The sequence below is a fragment of the Festucalex cinctus genome, chromosome 7, assembly GCF_051991245.1.
Source record: "Festucalex cinctus isolate MCC-2025b chromosome 7, RoL_Fcin_1.0, whole genome shotgun sequence".
Classification (NCBI taxonomy): domain Eukaryota; kingdom Metazoa; phylum Chordata; class Actinopteri; order Syngnathiformes; family Syngnathidae; genus Festucalex; species Festucalex cinctus.
Window position 1 is genome coordinate 30,590,252 of NC_135417.1, and position 21,691 is coordinate 30,611,942.

A 21,691-nucleotide genomic window follows, 5' to 3' on the forward strand; every position below is an offset into this window, starting at 1 on the left:
CCACTACTCAGGATGTTCACTGGTATCAGACCGATCCAAACATATGTACATTTTTATTTTGTTTTATTTATTTTTGATAGCCTCGATGGACAATAAAAGCAAGATCGTGCAATGAGTACGAGCGATGATGGGTATATATATTTTTGCAAAAAATACCAATCAGGTCAACTCATTCCCTAAAAATAAAAAAGGACGCTGATTTTTGCAGATCTTAACAATCACCAAAACCCATTGAGCTTGACACACACATCACACCTGGCAAAAAAAAAATCCACATTTAAAGGTTTATCATGCCATGTTAAAATAAATTTTGCTCCAAATGTGCCAGTACCCCAACGTGCAAGTACCCCAACGTGGCCCGGGCTGCGAGGGCCCTTTATAGATGCTCGCAGCTCTAGTTTCTTACGAATTTTCTTCATTTTTTTTCTCCAACCGCGTTAACTGGACCTACCTCATATTTGCTCAGAAGAGGGTTTCGGCCTTCATGATGTCACAACACGAAGTTTGTGAGTTTTTGCAAATCGCTGTGGGCGTGGCTATGCGCTGTTCGCGAAGAAAACAACGCCAGTTTTGAGGGTCTAAACATGCACAGAAACTCATGAAACTTGGCACACACATCTGGCCTGGCAAAATGAGCAATATTTTATCGTGTAGTGTGGTATTTTTACAAAAATGACTCAATAGCGCCCCCTAGAGATTTTTGACTTAACAGCCCCGCTTGTACCTTTAAGCAAGCTCTTTGGAAATTTTTAGGTACGAATTTTTGAATGTCCCGTTTTTGACGATTTTTGCACATTTACATAGTCCTCTCTTTAAGTACATGCATTACAGTTGACTAGTAAGGACTTCTACTACTTCGTTGTGGTGTAACCATGCTTTGATGTAAACGTGCTGCATACAAATGGAAGTTAACGACGAAGTCGAGAGTGTTTGGAAAGACCAAAAAGAGACCAGGACAATGGGCAGATTTCTGTGATAAATGACGCTATATATTAATCAATACAGGCGTGATTTGTATGTCATATTATTTATATATTGTCAGTGCTAACTATCATTCGCGCTGTACTTAAGGCTTGCTGTAAAACACACGTGATTACCTATAACAGTTAGCTTCTAAGTCCGAAGCCATACATTGTTTGAGGGAGAAAAAAAACCAATAACAATAAATTACTAATAAATTGGATATTCACGTTGTTAACTTTACCTGCTGTGATGATGACTCTTCTACTGAGCTGTTCGAAGCTCCATCCATCCTGCTCGCGTCCGCCATCTTCGTTCTTTGACGCATGCGCGGGTGGAGGAATCTGTGCTCGACTAGTTTCCTCTGTGATCCAGGCATGACGTCATCCGAATTTGCATGTTGAAAGTTGTACTCGTAAAATGCAATCCACAGAAGAGATTCGTGCACAGCCATGAACTTGTGTAGAATCAAGCTTAGTAGTCGTAGAAGTGAGAGTTGTATTGAAAAGGCATTACACTCAGGCTTTAGATTCGTAGTCACAAGAAAAAAATTCAAACCCAAATTATTTGGATTTGTAGTCGTAAGAAAAAAATTCAAACCCACATTATTTAGATACGTCATCACAATAAATTAATTCACACCCACGCAATTTTGATTTGTATTCACATGAAAACATTGAAAACACACGGATTGTTACTATTATGGATACGAATCGTTAATCATGCATACATCTTTTTGACAGCGATCTTACACCATAAAGTTCCCCCCCTTCTTTTCGTGTATCCTTCCGCCGATGGCCTCATTCACAGTACAAAATAGATCCCCAAAGATATCAATGTGAAAACAAATCAATTTGTCGATGGGAAATCCTCCCACACAGAAAGAGAAAAAGATCAAATATTCTCTCGCTTCCAGTGTTAATTTAATTAATTTTATGACTACAAATGCTCGTTACGGTTCAGGATGAAAAATTCATATATTAGCCGCATTATTGTATTGACCATTTGCACGTGTTGTCACTTCCGCCATGGGAACGCCCCCTCCTGAACTATGGACGGCAAAAGAACCACTTGCCTGGATTGTAGCAATTGAATCGTGTACAGCGTGAAGTCTAGTGTTGTTCCGATACAGATACTGGTATCGGCAGAGGTGCCGATACTGCATTAAAACAGTGGTATCGGTATCGGTGACTACTCACAAGTAACATGCCGATACCATTAATTCCAGTACTAATATAGGATTTTGGATGCAGCATCTTGTATCTTGCTGGTGCACGACATTCACTGGTATGTGACATGTTCACTGCATGCCGATCTAAGATATCCTATTGGCCCTTGAATGCTCTGAACCAATGGCAGGACAGCTTTTTCATGTTGGTCTGGTATCGGTATCGGCCGATACTGCAAAGCTGGGTATCGGAATCGGGAGCCAAAAAACGGTATCGGAACAACACTAGTGAAGTCCTTTGTCTCGTCGATTCAATTATAAAACGGTCATATCTTGCTGTGCGGTTGGTTGTACAAACAGACAAGGGAGTAAACCAAATGTTGCTTTTTACCGAATACCTACTAATGAAGACAAAAGACATCAACGGATAGCGGCAATCAACAGAAAGGACTGACAGCCCACAAAATATTCACGGATTTGCAGCGAGCATTTTTTACGAGGTTAGTAGATCAATGTTCATACATTTTACCCGTAAATGTACACTTACTACATACACTATAACAAAGATTGTAACAGGGGTGTCGAATTATGTGTTTCAAATCACATTAACGATCTTTAATGTGAACGTGGCTTGAGCCATGTAGTTAGCGGGATCCACTCCAACTGCACACACACAACTTTAGTGTGACCAAGGGACACGCACACACACAAAAAGCAATAAAAATGTACCCCGACAACTATGAAAGACGTAAGACAAGCAGATATGACAAACAGGGCATATGGTGGTAAAGGAAGGATAGCTTGTTGAAACTGGAGAATGTCAGTGTCAGTCGCTTAGGATGATGTTTTGAGGGGGAGAGAAAAAAAACAAAAAACCCTTACCTGTCGGCCGGCTCCTTTCCTCGTCTTTTTCAGCCCTCTACACGCAAGTCATCTCTTCAGTTGAACAATAGTATGTTCTTCGACGTCTATACCAGTGAAATTGGCACCAGGGATATCATTCTCTGACAGAATTATAAGATTTAGCGCCGTAGACATCTCGTGAGTAGACTGTTTACATCCGTTTAGCGTGAGCCCACTGAGTTTGACCCTCCTCCCTAGACTCGTGAATATTAATTAAGTGTGGTGACGTGTATCGTGCTGTTCCCCATTCTGGAAAAGTTGGCAATTTGATTCGGTCCGTGAAAACAGCAGGGGGCAGAAGGTAGGGTCTGTTTTCAAACCAGCCATCTCCAGGTTCTGTTGCTATCGCACTCTATGAGCACCGACTAAATGTTCCACTTCTGCCGACAGGCGAACGTCAGTTGAACTAGCAGATTCCATGGCTCGATGGGCAATAATAACTTAAAAGTCTCTAAGTACCTAAATCGCTCCACGGCCCGTCCACTTCCATTCAAACATCATTTCCTTCCGCCGTCCATGGTGGGGCAGTCACGTGATCACGTGACGTCGGTGCAAATGGTCAATAAGCCGCAGGGTTGAAAGCATGTGAAAAAGGTTGCGGCTTATAGTCCGGCAATTACGGTATATATATTATTGACTACTGAATGATTAGTTGAACGTTTTCTCTTCTAGTTATGGAAGCGATGCAGTGCCTCTCTAGCCTATCACTGGGGCACACTAAGCAGAAAGAAGGTGTTTGAAGAACCACGGCCTGGTTTCCATGGTATTCTTGGCTTTAATCCGGTGACAGGACGAGAAGAGCCTCTGTACCCCAACTCCAAGCGGCAGCTCCGTATCTACCTTGTGTCCCTCCCGTTTGTCCTGTTCTGTCTCTACCTTTCCCTCTGTGTCATGATGATTTACTTTCAGATGGAAGGATGGGCTCTTATGCTACATGAGAGAGAGCCTACTTTTTGGACAGAAATACTATTGTACATTCCTGGTGTTATCTATGCTGTGGTTATAGAGGTTATGAATCTCATCTACAGATATGCTGCTGAGTTCCTCACAGAGTGGGGTAAGTTATTGACAAATAATTCATTATATGTTTGGACAAGAGTTTGAGTGATTATTTCAAGAGTACCTAGATGCAGACCTCCACTGGGAGGTCGCTTCCGGCGCAGGCTCTCCTGTCGAGACGCCACAACTGTGAAGACGGGAAATGACGTCAACGCATTCCAAATTAAATCGCGTAGGAACTTCCGGTGTCCTTTCACGTTTCTTTTACGAGATTATTTTAACATTTTTACATGATAATGTTAATGTTTTTACATAAGATTAATAGTTTTAACTGATAATTTTCAAGTTTTTACATGTTAAGTTTCACGATTTAACGTAATAATTGTAAAAACGTGATAGCTTTCATGTAATAATGTGAGCTCTTTTCCTCTAAACACTTTCATGTAATAATGTGAGCTCTTTTCCTCTAAACTCTTTCATGTAATAATGTGAGCTCTTTTCCTCTAAACACTTTTTAAACATTTGTCAGACTTGGCTTTTTGAAAATATACTGTTACTTACCAAACTAAAACCTATGTAATGCTCTTTTGTGTAAGACAAAAACTTAGTACTGGCGTTAATGATTTATTTTTGACATTTAATGATGGTAGACCTCTTCAAAAATTTGATAAATGTAAATATTTGGGAGTTTGGGTTGATTCAACACTAACTTTCAAATATCACATATTGAACATATTAAGTTGTTCAGTTAAGTTAATTTTGGTTTGGTTTAGTTTCGTTCGAGGCATTGCTTCACATTTAATATTGTGAAAAAATTGATTGTGCAACTTATTTTGCCCATTATTGATTATGCTGATATTGTTTATCAGATTGCGTCTAAAATCGTTTTAGAGCCTCTTAATGTGCTTAATAACAAACTACGTTGGTTTATTTTAGGTTGTTCTTTTATAATGTTTTTTAAAATATATTCATTTTAATTTTCCTTGTTTGAAATTTTTTTTCCAGTCAACTACTTTAAGAAGTTCAAATCCTTTATTTCATAATCCTCTCTGTCACTAAAGAAATACGAAAGAAAGCATTTAACTCACTTGCTCTATCAAATTGGAACAGTCTAGCTGTTAATATTAGTTTGTCTTTGCGCCATATATATATATATATATATATATATATATATATATATATATATATATATATATATATATATATATGTATGTATATATGTATATGTATATATGTATGTATATATGTATATGTATATATGTATGTATATATATATATGTATATGTATATATGTATGTATATATATATATATGTATATGTATATATGTATGTATATATATATATATATGTATATGTATATATGTATGTATATATATATATATGTATATGTATATATGTATGTATATATATATATATATATATGTATATGTATATATATAAATATATATGTTTATGTGTAATGTAAGTGGACATTTGTGCCGTCATAAGCTAGCAGTTGATATGACACTTTAGCTAGCCAAGCGCATCAAAGCCGAAATAGTGAGACAATCTAAGCTAGGAGAGGATATGAAATCATTCGTACCGTCTCCGCCAGCCCGCATGGTGAAATCCTGCAATTGTGGCAGGAGGATATCAATACGTCTCACAACTACACAACGGTAGCCGCCTCACCCGTACACAACGGAGGCAACAGCATCGGGTGCGACACCGCAACCTAGGTGGGTGTCAGGGCACCATACTAACCCTCAGCTACCGCAAACCTAAACAACGGGTTGCTTACACACAACGTAGGCCACAACCCAGGTTGTGCCGGCACAAGCTAGCAGATTGGATGATAACCAATGCTGCAAGTAGCGAACATCAAGGCGGCTGCCGGCTCCCAGCCAGCCGCCGAGTAGCGTGGCGCCACAACCTAGAAGAGGAGACGAAAAGGCCTTACCTTCCCTGGCAAGCTCTTTTCAGCACAGTAAAAGGCAACATGGTATCGAAAAGCATCGGTTGCCGTGTCAGCCCCTGAGCGACCGTCGAGGCAGCAGTCCTCCTTCCGGCAGGAAGGAACCTCCACAGTGTTTACAACGAGCAGCGTCCTCCAAGGCAGCCTCCACTCAACGCGCAGTCAGTGAGTTGCTATCTTCATCTGGGATAGGAGGCGAGAACCGCCCCGCCACCAACGGAATCAAACGGAGCTCCCCACACGGCGGCGGCAGACACCGTGAGGAGGGAACAACCACACGCGATAGAAGAGTCATGTACGTGGTCTGTGCTGAAGCTCCGCATGGCGAGGGCGCCCACACAGCGAGTAAGGATTTGCTAAGTGGCGTCACAAACTAGCAGTCGGCTTGATAAACAGCACCTTAGCTCGCCAAAAACATCAAAGCAGCTGGTGCTCCCGGCAAGAGTTGTGTCAGCCTGAAACTACACACTCCCACCGACAGCAAGCTAGGAGAGGATACTATCAGCCGTATCATCACCCGCAAGTCATAAACAAAGCAATCCAAACGGCTTTCATTAAAGATGTTAACTTAGCTCATACGCACCCCGGCCTGAAGCTGTACACAGCCGTGAGGTGGCAGAAGTGGAGAAATCCCGCAGGAGAGTTCCAGTCTATCCATACAAATCACAAAAGAGAAAATGCACTGAACCGTCGCAGCCAAGGGGGACGAGGAACACCCCCAGCCCCGATCAACCAGATCACAGGCTACTCGCGACGGACGGAGCATATAACGCTGTGCAAGAAAGTTTCAAGAGGATGTGTTCTGGCGACGTTCCCTTTTTATATACGGGACTACGTCAGCCGGAACTAATTGACACGCATATTTTGTTATTCTTACTCGATGACGCTGTTGCGACAAGGGGAATTCCGTGCTGGTTACAGCACCGCCACCTGGCGGTCGGGAGGGACGAAATAGAAGCAAAGTTATCGAAAGTTTTTCATTTTGTCGCACGCCGTTGCAATAGCGATGCATTGTTTGCCAAGTAAAATGCTGATTAATTTTTTTTATTTTTTGGTCTAAACATGCGAAAACTCATGAAACTGCGCACACATCAGACTTGTCATAAACATGAATATTTTAGATATTTCTTGTGCAATTTGCAATAAATGGCTCAATAGCGTCCTCTAGACAATTTTATGAAGCTTTTGCGATTGTATGTTTCCGCTAGTTTTGTAAAAATTGGGATACCTATCAGCCTAAGACATAAACCAAACAGGAAGTCCGCCATTTTGATTTACTTATTATATTATTTGTACACATCCCAATGTTCAAACTTTCAGAAATTTTATAAAATAGGTACATTACTGTAAAAAAACAAAACAAAAAAACCATGCGAAATTGCACAAAAAAAAATCCGCGTAACAGCAAACCCATGAAAAGTGAGCCGCGCCATTGCGAGGGAACACTTAATTTAAAAAAAAAAATAAATTCCTCCTTTTTGAACTTATGGTTAAGGAAGTGGCCACCCAATCTATGACGTCGGCTGCTGTTACATTAACATTGCTACTGTATCAAATAAGTATTTAGGGTTATTTTTATTAAGACCGATAATTCTAGAGAGATAATTAGTTTTTTGCTAAAATGAGAGCTTCATTATATTTATGCAAGCACTCGCACCATGCTTGGCGAAAGACCAAGTTTCGTTGCATGCCATATGCATGCTGTCTATCTGATTAAGTGTTTTGGTTACATCAGTAAACCACGGAGTAAACTTTTTCGGACTAGTTTTAATTCTTAATGGTGCTACAGTATCAAGGGCAATTAACAAAACAGCATTAAAGTTAAGATTATCTATTGAACTAGTATAAGAAGGAAAGGACACAGATGTCAGAGGTAGCAACTCAAAGAGCGCAGTAGTTGAAGAACTAATATTACGGCTACTGTATTCTTTGGTTATGGTTGCGACGTTGGCAATGAGCCAAAACGTCAAATTTAACAAAGTAATGGTCAGATATTGCCGTACTATATGGCAACACCATTACATTGGGAGTTACTAGACCCCGTGTTAGTACCAGATCTTAGGTACTACCATTTTTATGGGTCACTACATTTATTATCTGCGTGAAACCAAAAGTATCAATTATCGTCTGAAATGCTACAGTAAGCGGTTCTGACAGGGAATTCATATGAATATTAATGTCACCCAAAATTAGTATGTATCTGCGTGAGTTACCAACTCAGCCACAAGTTCAGAAAATTCATCGAGAAAGCCAGGTTAAGGTCCAGGGGTATGATAAATAACCACGAGATAGAGCGGTAGTAAGGTTGTAGATCGCATAACGAGAACTTCAGATGTATTAAAGGAGTTGCCGGAGCGAGAATTAAGATTAAGTACAGATTCGGAAATAAGGGCGACACCGCCGCCCTTCTTGCAAGAACGCACAACATGAGAACTCACAAAGTTTGGAGGACAGGCCTCATTTAACATCATTTAACAAACTCATTTGGTTTTAACCAGGTCTCACAAAGGCCAATTTAAGTTTATGGTCCCCAATTAAGTCATTAACTAGCAAAGCTTTAGAAGAGTTGAGTTTATTACTGTAAGAATCTGGTAAGTAGTTATCAGCTCGCAAATATTTTTATTTGAAATGATCTTTTTCTGAATATTTTTATTCGTAAAACAATCATGGAATTAAATTTTGATTAAAAAAAAATGGTTGGAATTTAAATTTCTTAATTTCACAAAATCAAAACTACTTATAAACCAAAGTAACAACATGGACGCCAAAGTTACAAGACAGCACCGTCAAAAATTGTTTTACTACTCCCAATCAGTAACATGTGCCCGCTAGTGTGGAGCCCCAATTAAGTAGTGCCTGGCCAGTGGCCACATGCCCATGACTTAGGTAAGCAAACAAAAACACATTGTCCCCTGGTGGTTGGCGGTAAAATCAAATAAAAAATGGGACTCCTGTACCCGGGGTACAGAAACCGACACAATATTCACTTTTTTAAAGCTACAAGTGCTAACTCGCTAACGCACACTAGCTAGTAAATAGTGCATCATAGGCTTGACAGGTAATGTTGTGATTATACTGTAACCAATCATGTTTGTCAATGGCCATATGGATTATTGTGGGATTACTGAATGCAATTTGCATACAGACATGTTTTTGTTTTGTTTGTTTCTTTGTTTGCAAATGGAAATTTATGCTTGGTAGCCAGGTTACAAGAGTGCAGTTTTGACAAAGTGGCCGCGCTAATGTGGTGAACGTGGGAAATATTTACGCCACCGCTCCGTGTCACCTCGTCATTGGCGATTTGGCGAACGGGGAGCGTGCACCCTGCTTTTGATATTGTTACATCTTTAAGGACGATAATGATAAAAAAAATATATATTTTTTTTAAGTAAGAAAATCAGGGTTTGCCTGCAATTTAATTGCTCAAGAAAGTTTGGCTCAGGGATGCCTATGTTCCCGACAACTCTTTTAAAGATATGATGGTATGAACATTATTAAGTGATAGATTTGTCAGTTAATGAGTTATTAAAATGTTTTCCCTGTTTTTTCTCCCCCCAGAAAACCACAGGCTTGAGTCTTCATATCAGAATCACTTGGTCCTCAAAGTATTAGTCGTATGTATGAAAGAAAATCTTGACTAATTAACTACATGACATTGTTACATACATTTAAAATGCTGCTTTTTAATGAACTCTTTTTCTTTTTCTTCTTAGTTCAACTTCTTAAATTGTTTTGCCTCGCTGTTTTACATTGCCTTCATTATGCAAGACCTAGTGCTGCTCAGACAGGTTGGTCCGCTTTAAACACCCAGACACCTACAAACTAATTGACAGTTAATGTGGAATGTATTGAGTATAAAGTGCTTAACTTTTTCAACATTTTGTTATGCTACAGTCTTGCATCAAAACAGAATACATATTATTTGGGATGTCCCTATCCGATCACATGATCGGAAATCGGACCCGATCATTTGGTTCGATCGGAATCGGAGGTTTGGTGGTGTGCAGTGATGGTGCAGCGTTAATGACTGGCAGGCATCACGATGTCATCAGACATACTTGATCGTGCACCTGAAGCTGACTGTACCCGCTGGCATCTTGTTGGGTGTCATTATTTACACATTGTCATACAAACGTCATTGATGACCACATTGTATCATGTTATTTCATAATGATTTTATAAACCTTAAATAGATTTAATTTAGTTATTCAATACAATCAATAATACAGCACAATACAGTTAAGCCCAAAATTATTTGGACAGTGATACAATTTTCATGTTTTGGGCTCTGTATGCCACCAGATTGGATTTAAACGGAAGCAACTACTATGGAATTGAAGTGCAGACTTTAAGCTTTAATTCAAGAGGTTGAACAAAAAATATATGATTAAGCATGTAGGAATTGTAGCTATTTTTTTATGAAAATTCTCCTTATTCCAGGGGCTTTAAAGTAATTGGACACGTAAACAAAACGTAAAGTAAAATGGTACCTTTCAATATTTTGTTGAGAATCCTTTGCAGGCAAATGACTGCCTGAAGTTTGTGACAGGAGGGTTAACACTTGACTTACGGTAGCCTGGAACATAGCGTCACGTTCGCACTTTCTCATCGTTTCTCCATGATTCACGTAGGTCACATATTTTGGTTTCTAAATGGTGTATTTTGCCAAAAAATTGCGTAATTTTCAGGCCTATCGATGGTTACCAACGCGGACCCTTTCAAATGAGCCTCCAGCCAAGTAGCTTTAGACAACGGCAACTCTTCAACACCGGTCCAATCTAACAAATTTGCACACTCTTCAGGCACGGCGAAAAATGTTATATTATGAAGTTGTCATAACAACGCGACTCCACAGCGCCCCCTAGCGTAGAAAAATAAAAAAAAACAATCATGGCACATTTGACCTAAACCTACGAAAATTGCCAGGCACGTGTAGCACCCCGAGACGCATAAAAAAAGTCTATTGGGACCATGTAGCTAAAATGTATAGGAAATGAGCTATGAATTTTTGAATGTTCAATTTTGGCCCATTTTGGCACATTCAGTGTGAACATGCTTTTTTCCCCTTTTTTCAAATAGTTTTCATCCGATTGACTTCAGACTTGGCATGTATCATCTCAAGACGTGAGACAAACACTGGGAAAAAAATCTTGACTTTTCAAAATACTACATGACGGGGGCGGGGCATCAAATACTGCCTTTAGAATTTCATTTGCCCAGAAAGAGCAAATGCTTAATAACTCCCATGTACAAGCTCCAAAAATCGCAAACTTCTCATGTAACTTAATAGTCACGGTCTGAAATTCAGTTATACAAATAGCGCCACCTAGTGGTGACAATAAATACTTTACGTTTTAGCTACTGTGCCGAGCTCGTTGAAGGGATCCAGTTGAAAATTGGTCAGACAAGCCTTAAGATGTTGATCATGCCCCACACCGAATATTGTAACCCTTTTCCCACAGGGCATGGCCATTATGGTGCCGCAAAGTCTAATGATTTTTTGTAACAATAAAAGCTACTTTAACTTGGCCCAGATGATCCTATCTTCTCAAAATTTCACACATTTGATGAGAGTCCAGCCCTTAAGACATGAACTTATATTTCATCTTACTGATATCGCCACCTAGTGGCAATTTTTTTTCTTAGGAATTTTTCTTCAATGTTTTTCTCCAACCACGTTAACTGGACCTACCTCATATTTGCTCAGATGAGGGTTTCGGCCTTCATGATGTCACAACACCAAGTTTGTGAGTTTTTGTGGGCATGGCTAAGCGCTGTTCGCCAAGAAAACAACGCCAATTTTGAGGGCCTAAACCGGCACAGAAACACATGAAACTTGGCACACACATCTGGCCTGGCAAAATGAGCAATATTTTATCGTGGATTGTGCTATTTTTTAACATTAACATTAACATTAAATTGTGTGAGTACTGTAAGTAATGTGGAGTCAGATGATATATATCATGAAAGGCGTGAATTTTTTTTTCTGCAAGTTGAAATTTGAACGGTGTAAATCGTAAGTATTAAGTGGGAGTAGTTTGACATCAAAAAAGTGAGGAGAGTAAAATCATATAATAATAATAATAAGCTTTCAGCATTCCCACAATAATAACTAGACTAAATGCAATTTCTTGAGAAATTGCGTGGGAATGCTGAAAGCAAATTGAGAGATAAATTGTGAAATTATAACCTCCTGCTTACTGGGCAATGCCCTTTGCCACCGACCAGTACCCAACGCCTGGTAATGATGATAAATTATAAATATGGAAGTGGCGTGGAAAGTGATACTTAGAAAAAGTAAAATGACTGTCCCATTGAAAATGAATGGGGAAAAGTTGATATTAAATGTTAAATTGTGCAAATACTGTAAGTAATGTGGAATCAGACGATATATAAACCCGCGAGGCGTGAATTTTTGAAGCTCGTTGAAATTTGAATGATGATAATTGGATGTGGGAGTTGTTAGGCGGCAAAAAAGTGTTAAGAATAAAAAGAATAAAAATCACAATAACGTGGTAATGCTTCCCACAATACCATATGTGGGAATGTTTCAATAATAATAATAATAATAATAATAATAATAATAAAGAATATGAATAACATATGTGGGAATGCTTCCAGCAATCCCACAATAAGTACTAGACTAAGTGCAATTTCTAAGAAATCGAGTGGGAATGCTGAAAGCTGAATGCTCAGCTGAAGGCTCATTAAGTAAATTGAAGGCTAACTTATGTGAAAATTACAAAGTAATTAACTGTAGTAGTAGTAATAGTAGTAATAGTAATATTAATATCCATCCATCCATCCATTGTCTTGACCGCTTATTCCTCACAAGGGTCACGGGGGCTGCTGGCGCCTATCTCAGCTGGCTCTGGGCAGTAGGCAGGGGACACCCTGGACTGGTTGCCAACCAATCGCAGGGCACACAGAGACGAACAACCATCCACACTCACACGCACACCTAGGGACAATTCGGAGCGCCCAATTAACCTGCCATGCATGTCTTTGGAATGTGGGAGGAGACCGGAGTACCCGGAGAAGACCCACGCGGACACGGGGAGAACATGCAAACTCCACCCAGGAAGGTCCGAGCCTGGACTCGAACCGGAGACCTCAGAACTGGGAAGCCGTAGTAATATTAATAGTAACTAGTAATTAGCAGTAGTAGTAGTAATAGTAGTAGTACTGGTAATAGTTGTAGTAGTATTACTAGTAGCTAGTAATTGCTAATAGTAGTGAATGTGTCAATAAACATTACATTGAAGGCAATAAATATAATGTGTTAATCGAATGACAATGAACGATAAATTGTGAGAAAATCACAAATGATCAATTGTAGGTGAATCATCAATGAAAAGTTGAAATGCAAACAGCCTAAGGTAGGATTCAAACCCTCGCCTCCTGTTTACTGGTCACAGGTTTGCTTCAGTAATCTACCCATTGAGCTACACAGACTTGCTGTCATCGTTGAAGTGTCGTGAAATGTCATCGAGGGACGTCTCACCGAATGCCAGAGTGAATGTGTCATTTGAACATTAAATTGAATGCATTAAATATTGGTAAACAAATGATAATGAAAGTTAAATTGTGTGAACATTATAAATTATCAATTGTAGATGAATTATAACTGAAAAGACAAAAGTTAAAATTCAACCAGTCTGAGGCGGGTTTCGAACCATCCCTCACCGCTGGTGTCCGTTATATTAGTGCAGTCAGTATTCGCTCGGGTGTCACTTTGACAGTTGGGACCATGGGCTTCGTTCCATTTCATTTAAGTTGTTGTGAGGTAAAGTGTCTGTGTGTTGTGTGTTATGCTGTGTCGTATGTGCCCTCCAAATATATATTTCTTCCAACAATCGACTGTTTTATGTAGCTCCTCTTCAACTCTCACTATTTTTGCAGCTTTGAAAATGTGTCGTTCACAGATGCAAGCCTCTTTCCATAACCTCAAACGGTATCAATAGGCGCTTTCACACCGCAGGAACTTATGAAGGAACTTCCGTATGTTCCGGGGGAGTTTGTCCAAAGTTTGCGTTCACACACAAAACCAGTTCCGGGTCTGGGGGGGTCGAAACGGTACTACCTAAGTTCCTAAGCCTGAGGAGGGTATCTGGGTGTACCCTGAACTACACAAGGTGGGGGGGTATTGTGAAGTGTGTCATGATTGGTTGACTGGACGAGGAGGTGTGTTGTTTGGAATAGGTGAGTTTTTCGCGGTAAAGCCGCCATTTCTTTTTTACTATACACTGCTATAGAGCACGACGATTTTTCCCCCCAAACGTTTTGGCAATGGAAGGATTTTAAAAAAACGATAGGTGGACGGATCAAGAAGTGCAGGCTCTCCTGAGCATTTACGGGGACGAGGAGAACCAACGACACTTTGAAAGTGCCACAAGAAACGATAAAGTCTATCAATTGATAACCGCGAAGCTAGCAGAGCTTAGCATTTTCCACACACAAAAGCAGGTAAGGGAAAAACTCAAGAAACTCAAACAGGACTATAAAAAACTCAAGGACCACAACAACCAAAGCGGAAATGACCGCAAAATTAATAAATGGTACGAAAGACTGGATGTCATTCTCGGCCACCGGATGGGGTGTACAACCGGTAAAACTAAGGACTCTGCAATTGCAATGCTGGAAGCCATGTGCGAGGACACAACAGTGGGCGAGGATTCGTCACCAACAGACTCGCTAACACACCAAGGTAAGACAGAATTGCCTCATGAACACTTTGTATTTATATATTCGTTTAGGTCGCTGCGCGGTCGCAACGTTGCTTTTACACCGCGTAGCACTAAGCTTTTAGCGTACCTCCGAACCTATGTAATGTTGTGAAATCATTCCTAAATCAATTAACCTAGTAAATGAAGAGTATTGTAGGCAGCTAATGCCGAAATAGCCCTGCTTTCAGTGATGACGAAATTGGAAAGCTTCGTGCAAAGGACGTGTGGAAACCAGGCATGATATGCACGGTTAAAAGCAAAACAACCACTTTGTTTTGTTTTTGTTTTTTTCCCCTTAAGCCAAGGCTCTGTATACAACGCGACTAAAGCGTTTTAACTTGTTAGTCTCATCACCTAACAGCTCATATATAGTTCTAGGGAAACGGAAACGTAAGAAGAATGACTCGAAATGGATATTTTGCCGTGACCTTCACCTCGATACCAGCGCTACTTTGCCATGAATCGCGCGAGAATTTCGCTGGCAGGGGAGTTGACGGTCACTTGTGAAATATCCATTGCTATAAAGATTACATGAAAATGCATTCATTGCATGTTTATTAAAAGTCGAGGCTACAGCATGTAAAGACTTTTCAGAGTAAAATCCCAATTTTTTTTTTTTTTTGCCTCTTAAAAGGTATGTCGTCTAACAGTGTAAACTGACCTTTTGTTGTGATGTACTCTGACTTACAGCGGGACCTTCTCTGAGCTCTTCATTACCTTCTGATGTCTCCCTGAGCAGTCCTGGTATGTTTCATTTCATTTCATTTCATGTAACTTCAAAAGCTCCATATAAAACTAATAAAGCAACACACCACTCACAATTAATTTTACTTCGTTGGATATGCCAGTGTGTATTGCTGCCTAAAAAAGCTTGTACATGCCGCCATATTTGGCAATGTAGTGTGGCATATTCTGTTCTGTGGCAATGAAAAATGGAAGGATATAATGTGAGTGGCGTGTTTTACCCTCACCTAAATCATTGCACTGTGCCCTTACTCATTGCATGACTCTGTTGAGACAGTTTCAGTCGAGGTGTTGGAAGGGATTAAGCAAGGATGGTCCATCCACAAGCGGAAACTGCGCCCCTCTGTCAACTTCCAGTAAGTTCAAAGACATGTAACTTGACGCTCATCGAGCTTTACTGTTACTCATTGGATGTACATGATGTTGATCCAGCTTCAAATGATGAAGTAAGTGAACATTCGCGGCCTCCGAGCAGAATCAGCAGAGCTGTTCCTGAGTCTTCTGCCTTGCTCCCCCGTCCAGGTAAATGTCCAGTAAAATCACACACAAATATAGCACTTCTGTTAAGGCTGGGTTTTACACAAAAAATTAATAACTATCGTTTTCCTTTTCGGAGACTGATAGATTCATAAAGGCATTATTTTAACATATATTTTCCCCAGAAAGTCATGACATAATTTAAATGCCTAAATGTTCTTTGTGTGTACAGTATACATTTTTGGATATTGGTGTTTTTGTGAAAGTCACTGTTCACGGAAGTTTCAAATTTCTTACCTTCACAAAATGGATGGCCCGCCTCCTCCGTGGCATTTTTCCCAGTTACAATTATTGAATAACAAATTGTTATGCTTGCTAATGATTATAGTCACACTACAGCCATGAACAAAAGTAAACTCAAATCATGTCAGCAGATACTGCCTCTGCATAATTTCATTTGGAATTTAATGATTGTGGCCTTTTTGATCAGGTCCTTCATATTTGAGAAGTGATGGTTGATGTATATTAATCTATTGAATTGAATCAAAAATATTGGAATCAATTTGGAATTTAGCTCTTGTGAATCAAAGTCACATTGATTTAGGACATTAGTATTATACCCAACCCTTCTATTATTGCAATGGTTCAAATCCAATTATACGTTAAACCTATATTCACATAATTTATAATAAATAATAATTTAAGGGCACCTTTTTTTTGTCACTCACTCATTGTACATTTACATCCCTACAGGTAAGCGCAAACGGGACCGAGACCACCTGTTTTTGGATTACCTGCGCGAATTTGACGAAAAGAACGGGGAGGCCACGAGAGCGATGTTACTCAAAGAAGTGAGGTTGCACAAGGAGTACCTTGAGCTCAGACGCCAGGAGCGCAAGGAGGACCTTGAACTCAGACGGCAGTAATGCACGGAAGATCAACAGCTGGCACGTGAGCTGATTGAACAAAACCAGAGGCATGACAGAGACTTCCAAATGGGCTTCCTGGCAGTCTTAAACAGATTTGTTGACACAATGAGCCAAATGCCAAAGTAATAAATACTTTCGATTTCATATCACAGTTTTTGTTCTGTTTGTTTTCACACAAATAAAAACTTACGCTCAATGAATTCTTTTTAATGTTTTTTATTAAAAACAAAAAAAATGTAATGCAAACACACAATTCCTTTACAATGATGTATTTAAAAACTTCAGAATTGCTGTATGGGCATGCACCCCCTCAGTTTCCACTATTGCAGACTCAGTACCATCAGGCTGCTGCAGGACAATAGCACTGTCCTCCCTTCTCCCAAAAAAATCATCCCTGTTCTGTTCATACAAATTGTGTAAAACACAACAAGTTATGACCATAGACTTTTCTTTGCCCAGTTGACAGTCATTGCGATTTAACAAACATCGCCACCTGCCCTTTAATCTACCAAATGCGTGTTCCACGGTGATTCGGGTTCTGCTTGTCTTGTTGTAAATTAACTGCTGCATGGTCAGCCTGCCGTTGTTATTGAACGGCTTCAGCAGCCAGCTCTTAAGTGGATAGGCAGCATCACCGAGCAGGTAATACCCAACGTTGTGTCCATGTATGTTTTTTGTTTCTTGAGGGTGTAACAAACCTCTGTCCACCAGATCCCATAGCCCAGACAAGCGGAGCACTCTAGCATCATGCAGGCTCCCAGCAGCACCAACAAAAACATTCCAAAAGAGCCCCTTTGCATCCACCACAGCCTGCAGGATGATGGAGTGCCAGCCTTTGCGGTTAAAGTATTCAGTGTGGTACTCTTCTGGTCGAATAATGGGAATGTGGGATCCATCTATCGCACCCTCACACTGTGGCAGCCCCCATTTTGTCTGAAAATGTGCTGCCATGTCTTCTAATTTGTTTTTGCAGGGCAACCGTATGACCTCTGCTAAAAGCACCTTCTCGACCGCAGTGCATAACTTAGTTATGCACACAATGGCACACTGTAGAAATGCCAATGCCAAACAAATGTGAGATGCTCCTATACTCATTATTGGTGGCAAGTTTCCACAGAGCTACAGCAACTCTCTTTCGCAGTGGAACTCTAAGACGATAGTTGGGGTCACTCTTCTCCAGCTCGGGTCCAAGACGGTAACAGAGGTACTCGAATGTGTCCTTGGAAACACGAAAGTCTTTCATCCATTTGCCATCATCGTAGGTTGAAACTACAGCATCCCACCAGTCAGAGGTTCTGATGTTCTTCCACACCTGGCGCGGAACACACCCAGACCGGTAGAAGTGGCAAATCTGAAACAGAAACACAACAAATTAATGAATGCTAAATTAATCTCTACATTAATTACTTTTGTGCAACAACGTCGTGATTGACATGATACCAGAATATGTTAAAATAGCGGAATATGCACCTATATGTGTGGCCCTATAATAAACCACTAGCTTGAGGTGGCAATCTAACACTTCCCAAATTAATAACTTTTCCCGAAATCCCGGCACGTCTGTCCTATCATTTGTGCATTGTCAAAGAAAGCAAGCCATTTCAACACTTTGGATTGGTCTTTTTTTTTTATTTTTATTTTTTAAACAAAACAAAAAGCAACACATGGACAGACTAACAATACATCCAGCTCCAACGATATTATGAATTACGAAGCGTACTTTTAGCGTGAACAGCAAATCGCCATCAAGCCCTATTTTGCCGTGAATTGCACGATAATTAGGCTGGAAACACCAGTTTCCAGCGATTGCCGAGTTCATGAAAGCGCGCGTCACGGCAAGATATCCACAAACAAGACTGACGCGCGCGGAAACACGCTTCACTTTAATCACATTATGTTACAAGTTACCAGTGTGAAATAAATTCCGTATAATTGTGTGTTTAAGCCTTACCAGTGCACGTCTTCGTGCTTGCAGGAGTTTTCGCGCTTGCAGGAGTAAGCGTCTTCGTGTTTGCAGGTTTGACCATCTTTCCACAAGGCGTGAGCGAGTTCTGCCCATCCATTTCTCGTCTTGCTGTGTGAACGCAAACTCGTGGGCCGCTCACAAGTTCTTCGGACCCGGAACTGACTATACCATGAACTCAAAGTTCATGGGCTTTTTGGTGTGAAAGCGCCTAATCTTGTCACAATCACTAATGCACAAAACAAAACAAAAAAAAACTAGGTGTTTAATAGTTTGATAGTTATTACACAGTTTAGCACTAAAACAACCTTTCAAACTGACAGCCTTTTGAGCCATCAATACGTGCTGACGTATGAAGCTTCAAACGTCATCGAACATGTGATACTTGTAAAATGATACAAACCCCGAAGTACCTTTTCAAAGCAGCTTGATTCAGGAAGTCTGAAACAGGCTTTGAGGTATCGGTTTCATTTGACCATAACTAACGAAAAGTCACAGTATTTTTGAGGCATGGTCAACATCTTAAGTCTTTTCGGACCAATTCTGAACTGGATCTGTTAAACGGGCTCACTATGGCACATAAAAATGTAAAAAGAAAAATGAGGAAAAAAAAGGAAATTTCTTGTCACCACTAGGTGGCACTATATGTACAACCAAATATAATCATACAGACGTCATCAGGCCATGAGTATTAATAGATGTCTATTAGCGATCGTTGCTCTCGCCCTAATAAAGTTAGAATCACACCTTTCAGCATTTACATGCTAAGGCTGTACCATAACAAAATGTGGTAAAAGTTAAGCGCTGAGAATACTTTACTGTTGAGCTGAGGTAGTTTTTCGCACCACAAATATCGAAAAAAAAAAAGAAGAAGAAGAATTGTATCTTTGTATATACTCTGCCAGTGTCACAAAAATGTTATTACGGAATATTTTTATCATATAATTTGTATCAATTCATTAATAAGCCTTCTTTGATCTTTTCGTTCTTGTCTGTTTTAAGAATTTGGCAACCTTGTTGATCACCAGTCAAATCATAAATCAGTTCATGGAAGCTTTTCTGCCCTATTGGCTTCAAAGGAGACGCAATAAGATGGCGATGAAGGAGGTCTCTTTGAATGTGCAAGTGCGACTGGAAAATGACATGAGCACTTACTTGGTAAGTAAAGTTATCTCAGCTTTTACTCATTTAGATGTAATTGAGTGTACCGATTTAACAATATTTCCCACTTTGTCACAGGGTACATTTGATGACTACCTGGAATTGTTCCTTCTTTTTGGCTATGTCAGTTTGTTCTCATCTGTTTATCCTCTGGCTGCTGTGTTTGTTGTTTTGAACAACATCACAGAGATTTACTCTGATGCTTTCAAAATGTGCAAGTTGTTTAAAAGACCCTTTTCGGACCCCGCTGCAAATATAGGGATTTGGCAGGTAAATATCTTCTTCCATTTTGGGTTTCTTGTCACGAATGCCGCTTTTCCATTAGCCCCTCACGACACGCTACCACACCACACTGCACGAAACGACACTGCACGGCTGCTGTTGCATTTCCATTACAGCAGGCACGCAGCAGAGAGGGTGTGGGATCATTTGACCTGACCAAACCAAGCTTGCAATCCCGCACTGCGTGCAGCTCTGTCATAACTTTTCACGAGTGTCAAGTCACGCCAACACTGAACCATATTTACAATTTCATATGTACCGCCATGGATGAAATATTGCGATTTTTGATTTCACGTCCAGCTCGCGAAGCTATTTCTAAATGCAGAGCTCAGCCTCATTCATTTAACTGCCGCTGGAGCAGATGGATTCAAGTGAATGAGACCTCGCGATTTTTTAATAACCACAATAATTACAAATCCATCCACAAGTACCTTTTAAATTATAAATATAGTTCAACATTGTGTAGCATCCCGGGTTGAATAAAGTTGGTCTCTCCAACTGTTCTGAGTGTGTTTAATCCATGTACCTTTTTGACCTCTCTTGTCCCGCTGCGCACTTCTTCTGCATTACCCTTTTCTATGACTTCACACATGAAGTTCACAGATTGCTCTTTTTGTCTTTCATTTTTGCTCAGTTTGTTTTTAAGAATTTGAAGTCGCACTGTAGCCACTTGCTCATTGTTTGGCAGGTATGATCTTTCCTTAAATGGGAGTGGCATTTCATAATGTCCTTCTGTGTTTTTGTTAGTGCCTTTTTTCAATGTGTTCCGAAAGAGAATGTCATCTTGAGACACTGACTTGTCATCCTTGTTATCATCCTTGAAGTCAGACTCGAGAACATTTAGTGCATCTGCTGGAGTCACCAGTGGGAGCTCTTTGACTGTGACTCTGTGACACACAGTGGACATGCTTGAAGAGTCATGTTGAGATGATGAAGATCCTACAATACTCCATCCCAATGCTGTGCGGACTGCATAGGGTTCGTTCTCTTCTCCCAAAATTACCTGTCTGGGAGCCAGTGCCTTTGAACAACTGTAGCCTATTAATAAACCAACTTCACATTCTAACTGTGGGTGAATCTCGTTCACTCTTGCCTTGAGATGATTCCATTGCCGTATCACAGGTAGGGATATGGGAGCGGTTCACAGGTATACAGTCTTTGGTGTAAGCAGGAGGGAGTTCGATCACTTCGGAAGAGTTGTAGCCTCTAACCTTGAGACCAGAGACGCGTTCACTTGGCACTACAGTATCCTTGCCAAGCACTGTAGTTAGCCTTAACGTTATTGGAGTGGACTCTACCTTAAGACTATTAGACACATCTGTGTCAACAAACACTGTGTCACTTTGGGTGTCCAAGAGTGCATAAACTAGCCTTTCTGTATGTGGATGTGTCAGGTTTAAACACCATCTATGACATTTTTAAACT

At 40.2% G+C, this 21,691-nt stretch overlaps 1 protein-coding gene across 6 annotated transcripts in view; it reads left to right on the top strand.

The window, feature by feature from the left end:
- Positions 1-21,691, top strand: part of ano10a (anoctamin 10a) — a 306,259-nt gene that overhangs the window by 232,018 nt on the left and 52,550 nt on the right. For 5 of the 6 annotated variants that reach the window (XM_077526020.1, XM_077526019.1, XM_077526021.1 and 2 more), the window contains 5 exons: positions 3,704-4,088; positions 9,543-9,598; positions 9,698-9,772; positions 19,826-19,981; positions 20,063-20,254. In XM_077526020.1, the coding sequence (XP_077382146.1) occupies positions 3,704-4,088; positions 9,543-9,598; positions 9,698-9,772; positions 19,826-19,981; positions 20,063-20,254 (864 nt within the window). The remainder of the gene's footprint in view (positions 1-3,703; positions 4,089-9,542; positions 9,599-9,697; positions 9,773-19,825; positions 19,982-20,062; positions 20,255-21,691) is intronic. The other variant, XM_077526022.1, reaches the window with a different exon arrangement.